Source organism: Alosa sapidissima, chromosome 21 (assembly GCF_018492685.1).
Source record: "Alosa sapidissima isolate fAloSap1 chromosome 21, fAloSap1.pri, whole genome shotgun sequence".
NCBI classification, from domain to species: domain Eukaryota; kingdom Metazoa; phylum Chordata; class Actinopteri; order Clupeiformes; family Clupeidae; genus Alosa; species Alosa sapidissima.
In genome coordinates, this window is record NC_055977.1 from 18645663 (window position 1) to 18653395 (window position 7733).

General features: G+C 42.9%; 1 protein-coding gene across 1 annotated transcript in view; it reads left to right on the plus strand.

Moving 5' to 3' along the window:
* Positions 1–3087: 3087 nt before the first annotated feature.
* Positions 3088–7733, plus strand: part of zfpm2b (zinc finger protein, FOG family member 2b) — a 41862-nt gene continuing 37216 nt past the window's right edge. Inside the window, exon 1 of the mRNA XM_042077635.1 lies at positions 3088–3345. Within this exon, the coding sequence (XP_041933569.1) occupies positions 3306–3345 (40 nt within the window). The 5' untranslated portion in view covers positions 3088–3305. The remainder of the gene's footprint in view (positions 3346–7733) is intronic.

Consider the following 7733-nt stretch of genomic DNA (forward strand, 5'->3'; position numbering starts at 1 on the left):
CCCATTCACACAGCCTTCCTCTCTCGCTCTCTCTTTCACACAGGCACACAAACTCGCGCTCTCTCTCTTACTTTCTTTCACTCTCACTCCCTCTCCCCCTCTCTCTCTCTCTCACATATATACACACAGACACACAAACTCTGCATATCTGGTTTGTTCCTTTTTTTCTCTCTTGTCTCTTATCTCATCTTTTTCACTTTCCTGTCTCCCCCTCATCTCTTCTCATCGCCTCTCTCTCTCTCTCCCCCTCTCTATCTCCCTCTCTCCTGGTCCTCCATTTTAGTTTTCCCGTGCGTGCTGTTTCCTCACCTCCATGCTCTCAAAGCCCAGCTGCTTCCTGTTTAATTGCGCTGACCCCTTTTGGAGTTTCCATGCGGCCTTGGCGCGGCTGAACATGGGGTAAGACCACAGAAGTAAACATCAGAAAGGGGGAGGGTATGTGTATGTGTGTGTGTGTGTGTGTGTGTTTGTACGTGTGTGTGTGTGTGTGTGTGTGTGTGTGTGTATGTGTGTGTGTGTGTGTGTGTGTGTGTGTGTGTGTGTGTGTGTGTGTGTGTGTGTGTGTATGTGTGTGTCTCTGAGAGGAAGCAGCCCTCGCCATTCACGCCTTATCACCAAAGTCCCACATGTACCCCCATAAATATGACTCATTTAGAAAGAGAGGGATAACATTGTCTTAATGGTGAACCTGGTCGACAGTGTGAGAGCAAAACATCCAAACGGATTTGGATTTCGCATTTGCCTGCTGTACAGTGAATTAAAGAAGGGGGGAAAAAGGGAGAGAAAGAAAAAGAAAACGGCAACAACAACATATCTCCAGCTTTGCATGTGCAGGCGCTTTAGGGAGAGAGTATCCTAAGACTACAGGGCTCGGAGAAGGTCTCTACCTTTGAGGCGAGGCTCACTCTGTGTCTTGGCTGATTGTTACGCTTGCCAAAGTAAAAAAAAAAAAAAAAAAAACACGGATAAGTGCACCTCTGGATATTCAAGGGTCGTGTCAGTCCAATTAAATTGATCTAACTTGTCTTTATAAAAAATAAGGTGGAGGAAGAAGCAAGGAAGAAGCCAAATCGCCAGTATCAATGCCACAGGCAAATAGTGAAATTAAATCATTTTGCAGGTTCCCTGCCATCCCATTTCACAGTGTAATTCTATCAGATAGTTGTTTTACAGACGCACAATGTAAGGTGTGAGTAAAGGCTTGCCCAGTCCTACTGCACAGGCTGAGATAATTCTCTGATTGGATGAAATATGTTCTTGGAAGTCAAATCAATCTCCCAGTCCAGATGGTAAATATTCTTAGAAATGTTTGGGGAAATAATTATATGCAAAAATGCATGCCATTCACAGAGATGTCTTTTGATTCTGCACATATCCTCTAGGGGTTTTTAGTGAAACTCACACACATTTCTCTAGGGTTAAAATTCCAGGCAGCACTTCAAAGTAATTTACTTAATTATCAAGGTAAAGGTTAAGAATGATGCCTTAGCATGTTCAAAATATTATAAGTCTGTGTAGAAAAATCAGTCCCTGCTTCTTGAGAAACGCCTGAACTCATTTGTGAAAGTACAAAATAAACCATCTAGAATATGGTGTCTGATCTGAAGTGTGTCCTTGGGTATGTTGCTTTTCAGCTCTTTACAACACTGTTGTTACTATATCCGTCGACATGGTCTGTAAACACATAGAAAGATAAGATGTTTATTTTTCTCGAAGATGTGGGCTACACTGTCCTACAGAGTGCTTCCTTAAATAAGGTCACCCATTCCTCGGTATTTCAAGAGCCCTAACACCTCACCACATTACTTCATAATTATGTACACCATTCCTTCTGGTGGGCTGAAGGAGATACGGGCATAATTGCATGTTACTTTTTAATTACAGTAAAAAATCGAACTTGTAAGACGATGGGCTGCAAGGTGCCATCGCATTGTTAATGTCTTATCCCAGTCCTCTGATCGTGTGAGCTGGGTTCCTTTGCTAAGTGATGATAAGCCCAATTTCCATGTTCAGCTCATAATTAATCCATCTCCGGCGCGCCCGCGATGCCAACTCGGGCGTTATCGCGCTCCCATGCTTGAATGTCGTTGGAATCCTCTCCTCAAATGGAACGTATTGATATGCCCTCCATGAAAGGAGAGGTGGAAATCCTTCAATTTTAGCCACAGATTGTGGGGTAGATTAACATTGCGGCAATCGCAGCATCTCTAATGTGGCAATACATAAAATAAATAGCGCCTTCTGCTTGCTTGCTGATCCTCAGCCCTGCGATGCTGAGGCTTTGTTGGCATGTTTTCTTTGCTACATGGCAGAAAATTGCGATCTATTTGCATTGCATTGGAGAAATGTCTTAGGATGTTTAATTCTGCCTGTATTAAAATGGATTGTGCCAACAACAATGAAAGGCTATAAAATGAGAACTATTCTGTGCCAGTTTTCCTCTATTGTTGGATATATTTTAAAATGGCGTGTTTTCACATAAAATACATTTATAATTTAATACAACAAAGAATGTATAGGCTAAGCCTATATTTAAAAAGCAAATTAAAACAACTATTTTTTGGTTTAGTTCCATTATTTCTCACTTGAATTTGATAGCCAATAAAATGCAGGTAAAATAGAGTAGCATAATATAGTCTAATGTATAGGCCTAAAACAAAGTAACGGGCCTATGCAGAGTGAGGTCATGGCATACAGCCGTCTACCTAAAAGAGGTAGGCTACTGAGGCTACTTCTCCTCTCCTGTCAGTTGTAGGCCTATAAAATAAACTTTATAGGCCTACATAATAGGTCTGTATAGCCTATTCAGATTCATCTTTTGTAAAAATCCATCAAATTGGCTACTTTAAAAGCCACTGATATTTAAACAAAGATATGTCACAAATACTATAAGTCTACTTGACATATAACTTAAAAAAAATGCCACACCGACACACACCGACCGGTCAGAATACAAATGCCTTATTATTGTAGAGGTGAAAGACTGTCAATTTAACGCCTACAGCTACGGCACAGCGAGAGGTTCAAACCTAGTGTTGCAACAAAAGCGCGACACGCTCTCATCTCCACAGTCAGTCCGCACGGATCACAGTCCGGTAAAGCTTAACCGTCAAGAAGACGAGTGATTCAAACCATATCGCGAGGACAGAATAAGACAAAAAACATCTATCGTGATTGAAGATCAGACTGCTTTCTATAGATTTCAGTTCCAGCTCAAGGCAATACATTTGTCGCCGTTTGGATGAATCAGAGGGTGTTCCTGAGAAAGTCTCAGAGCAAGATCCACTGAATCGCACAAACCAGGAATGTCCCGGAGGAAGCAGAGCAACCCGAGGCAGTTTAAACGTAAGTGTTTCGGATTGTTTTCTTCTCTGTGAGAATATTGGAAATCAGTTAATTTGATTATTCTTAAACAATTTTAAAGACAGCTGTAGCCTATAGGCTAGCCTACTTCTCCTGTCACAACGTTTATAGAATGGCAGTGGTAGCGAAATGGATGTAGGCTAAACTCCTATGTGGTTTACCAAGTTCAGTCATTGCCATGGCACATAAAGTTACAATCTGCTGGTATTCGACATCGACATTTTTTTTTTCATAAGAAAAATTGAACATTTGTAGGCATGTGACAGTTACTGTACACTGGGCAGTTCTTACAGAACTGGGAGATCACAGTTGTTTGGCGAGAGCTGTTTTGACATGTCAGTTGTACGCTATTGCTCTTTATTGTAACAGGTTTTCTGTTGTCATGCAGCCTACATTAGGCTACTATCACTTTTTACAACGTTTAATTGCTACGTTTGTAGCACATCCGTAAATGCGCAAACAAAACATTTACCTTGCACTTACTGTCACCATCAGAGATAGACACACGTGTGTACACAAACACTTAGACACACTCAGGCATAGAGAGAAAGGGAGGGAGAGACAGAGAGATTATTATTGAATGATCATTGATTTATAAGTCCTCTTACAACAGTCTCTTTGGATAGATTGGATATTTTTGTTACCATGCTGATCAAAATTGCTTTTATTTGTCTTTTGAAAAATGACTAAAGGGTGTAGGCTACTTCATCATAATAAACGTACTGTTTTGCCTATTTCTATTTCTTTTAGTAAGTTAATTGTCAGAGTGTCAGTCAGAGATGTCAGTGAAACTCATTTAAACTGGTTTGTGAAATCTGACTTTTTTATATTTGGGCATAGCCAGATAACATATAAGGCATAATCCCACACACAGTAAAGCGGTTAATGCAGAGGACAAAAAGGTTGTTATGGGTGAGGTACTTCTTTTTCCCCCTTTTTTTGTTCCCCCTTGAACACATTGCCCTGTTATCTGAACCCCATGCGATTCACAGAGTATTTTCATATTTTGCCTATTCCATTCTCTGGGGTGCCCTCTGTTGTAGAGATAAAGTGCGAATGCTGAAAGAGCTCCATTAATTTGCCCCGATGACTGAGGTGATAAGGGGTGATAATGGGGGAGATAAGCATGGGGAAGATACACCATCAGACACCCGATTATTACCATTAGAATTCCAGGCTGGCAGTCTGCAGCAGGCTGATAATCTCACTCTCTCTCTCTCTATCTTTCTCTCTCCCTCTCTCTCTCTCTCTCTCTCTCTCTCGCTTCCCTACACCCTCCCCTCACTCTAGCAACTCCGCCACCCCAACTCGCAGCCCTCTCACCCTCCACCCTCCGTTCCCCTTCTTTAGCTCTGCGGGATGATAAGACAAAAAAATAGTCACTCTGCAGTCTCTTTATTAGTCGGCCTGGATATTCCGATAATATGGTGATAAATTATGTATTTTATTCCCACTCCCATTCAGCGACCTCCCTCAACCCAACCGCCACCATCCCTCCCAACTACCCTCTCCTCACCACCACCATTGAAACATCACATTGGGTTCCTCCATCCAGTTTTTTTCTCCCCATGAAAAAAGATAAGAAAGAGAGTATTTTTAGGGTCATCTTTTTACTGTCCCCCCCACCTCCACCCTCCCTTCCTACCCCCCCCCCCCCCTTATCTAGACTCCCCCCAACCCCCCCCCCCCCCCCCCTCCACACACATACACAGACACACCCCTCTCCCACCCTACCAAAGTTCCATGTAGGCTTTTATTGTAATAAGAGTTTGATCTGCAGGCCTGATAAGCTGGGAGGAGGTGGCTGGTGGTGTGTGGGAGCACATATCAATGGTATCGGGCTCATCTCGCCACCCAGAGCTGGTAGCAGCTGTTGTTCCCCGGCCCCTTATCGCCCCCCCTGGCCGCAGTGCCAATAAATTTGCTCAGATTGGTGGCCAAACAATGGCAGGTTGGCCAAATTTATGATGGGGGGAGAGTCAAAAAATAGCGACTGATGCTCTGGGCCAGGCTTGCCTGTGTGCTTCTGTGATTGTGTGTGTGTGTGTGTGTGTGTGTGTGTGTGTGTGTGTGTGTGTGTGCATGGCTAAGAAGGGGATTGGGGGTGGTGGAGGGGTGGTTTGGTTCTTTAACTCTAAGGTCACAGGCTCTTTTGTCATCTGACCTGTCCATGTCTGGTGCGGTTAAACAGGGCGTGTTTGGGTGAGACTGGCCGAGGTTGGACACCGCAGCGCTTGGAAGGGGATTATAATAACCCTTTTCTCTCGAAACGGTACTGTTGTCCACGAGAAAGATGTAGATGACACCTGCTCCTCCACCGCATCAAAGCCCCGCGTCCCGATCTCGGGGGAAATCGAGCTAAGCTCATTACGATGGCTCCACAGGTTCAACTGTGTCACTGAGTTGTCACGATGACACTCGATTGATAGCCTCACGCCATCTCTGAGAGCACAGAAAACAACGTATTTTTTGAAAGAACTGTGACAAAAAAAATGACTAACACAGAACTTAGCTGCTGTGGAGTCACTGTCTTGAATTGGCGATTTGCCTTTTTTGTTTGTGAAATCTCGGGTAATTTATTTGGTGGCTGTCACGCTGGTTGTCGCCCCGCTAATGCGATGCCGTCAAAATATGATAATTTTTTGTTATTATACCCTATCAAGGATGTCAGATTTGTTGCCTCTCTTTTATTCTTTTTTTTCTCAATCCGTTTTGATTAACTTCATCTGCCAACTGTCAGAGCGAGGCTTCGCTCAGATTGCCTGCTATCTTCACAGATCAATGCAATATGAAGAGGGGTTATTGTGTGCCAACTTTCTCTGCAGCATCTGTTCCCCGCTAATTAGATATGAAGAGCTGATGCTCATTGGGCTGCAAAGTGGAGCTGCGATTCAGAGAGGAAAAAGGAGAAACGGAACCCACCTACAGTATATGCATAGTATCTAGACATATCACTCTCTTTTCTCTGTTTCTCTCTCTCTCTCTTTCTTTCTTTCTTTCTTTCTTTCTCACACACAGACACACAGAGACGCAGAGACACACTCACTTACTCAGTCGCTCTCTCACTCTCACTCGCTCACATTGTGAAGTATTCAAGGTGCTTCAAAGGCAAGATGGTGTCAAGGTCTATTGTGGGACTCCTCCTGATGGCTATCACTGCAGAGAGAAGGCATAGAAGAGAGGGGGGGCTTAGGCAGTGTGTGTGTGTGTGTGTGTGTGTGTGTGTGTGTGTGTGTGTGTGTGTGTGTGTGTTTTTGTCTTTTTTTCCGCTTTGCCACAGCAACAGTCATCATCCTTGTTTGACAGGACGAGGTGCGGGGTGCTGATTACCTCCTTCCTTTGTTTAACGAGGAGGTGTGTGTGTGTGTGTGTGTCTGTAGGTGGGGGGTGATGATTAGTGTTGCCAAAGATTAATGAAAGGTGTTGATTTTTATTTTACTGTGTCTCTCTGTGTCTCTCTCTCTCTCTTGCGTGCGTATACACTCTCTTCCTTTTTTTACTTTCCCCCCTTTTTAATCTTTTGTCACAGCATAGAGAAAAAAAGAGGAAAAATGCCCCTTGTCTAATCGCACTGTGAGGAGAAGACGAGAGTAACAAATGTTGTGTTTTGTCTTCTAATGGCATCTGGCCTCTTTGATTCTCTGTCTTTTTCGCTTTCTCTGTATCTGTGTTTGTGACTGTGAAGAACGACACCAGAGCCTGTAATGATATGGAGCTTCTCTTTGAAATCACAGCCTGTACATTGTCATGTTATATAATCCCAGTAAACTGAATCATCTTTACAGTATAATAGATAATACATACTGTATACCATATAGCCTGCTTTGTTTTTTTTTTAAAGGATCCATAGATTTTGGAAGCCATTCTTCTAAAAGTCCTCCAGAGTTATAATGACATCTCATAAACAACACAAAACCCACTACAATGCTCCTTAGGAAGTGGTCAGTCTTGTCCATTTGATAGAATCAATGCAAAGTTGAGATAAGCGAGATGTTTATTTGACCGACTTTAATCACTTGGCTTGCAGTGTTGCTTGATGCGCTATCACTGTTGTCCAGCAAGCCCCAGGTAACAGCAGGCCTTTAGTATGACTTAACCTTTATTGAACCCCGAAGCCCCAGGATTGTGATGTAAATCAATCTCTTCTTATCGCGGGGCAGAATCTCGTACCTCTTTTAAAGAGCCAATCACATTTCAATAAATTTAGATTTAGTGTTTTTATCATCTGAGAGTAGGATGTTAATGTAGACATCTGATTGGATTGAAGCAAAATAAAACGTGTTCCCCTATTACGTTAAGTTGGGATTTTCAAGGTACGTCTGTGGGCATTTTTATTTGCGTTTTTCTGTTGTGAAGCGGCAATGCATGGA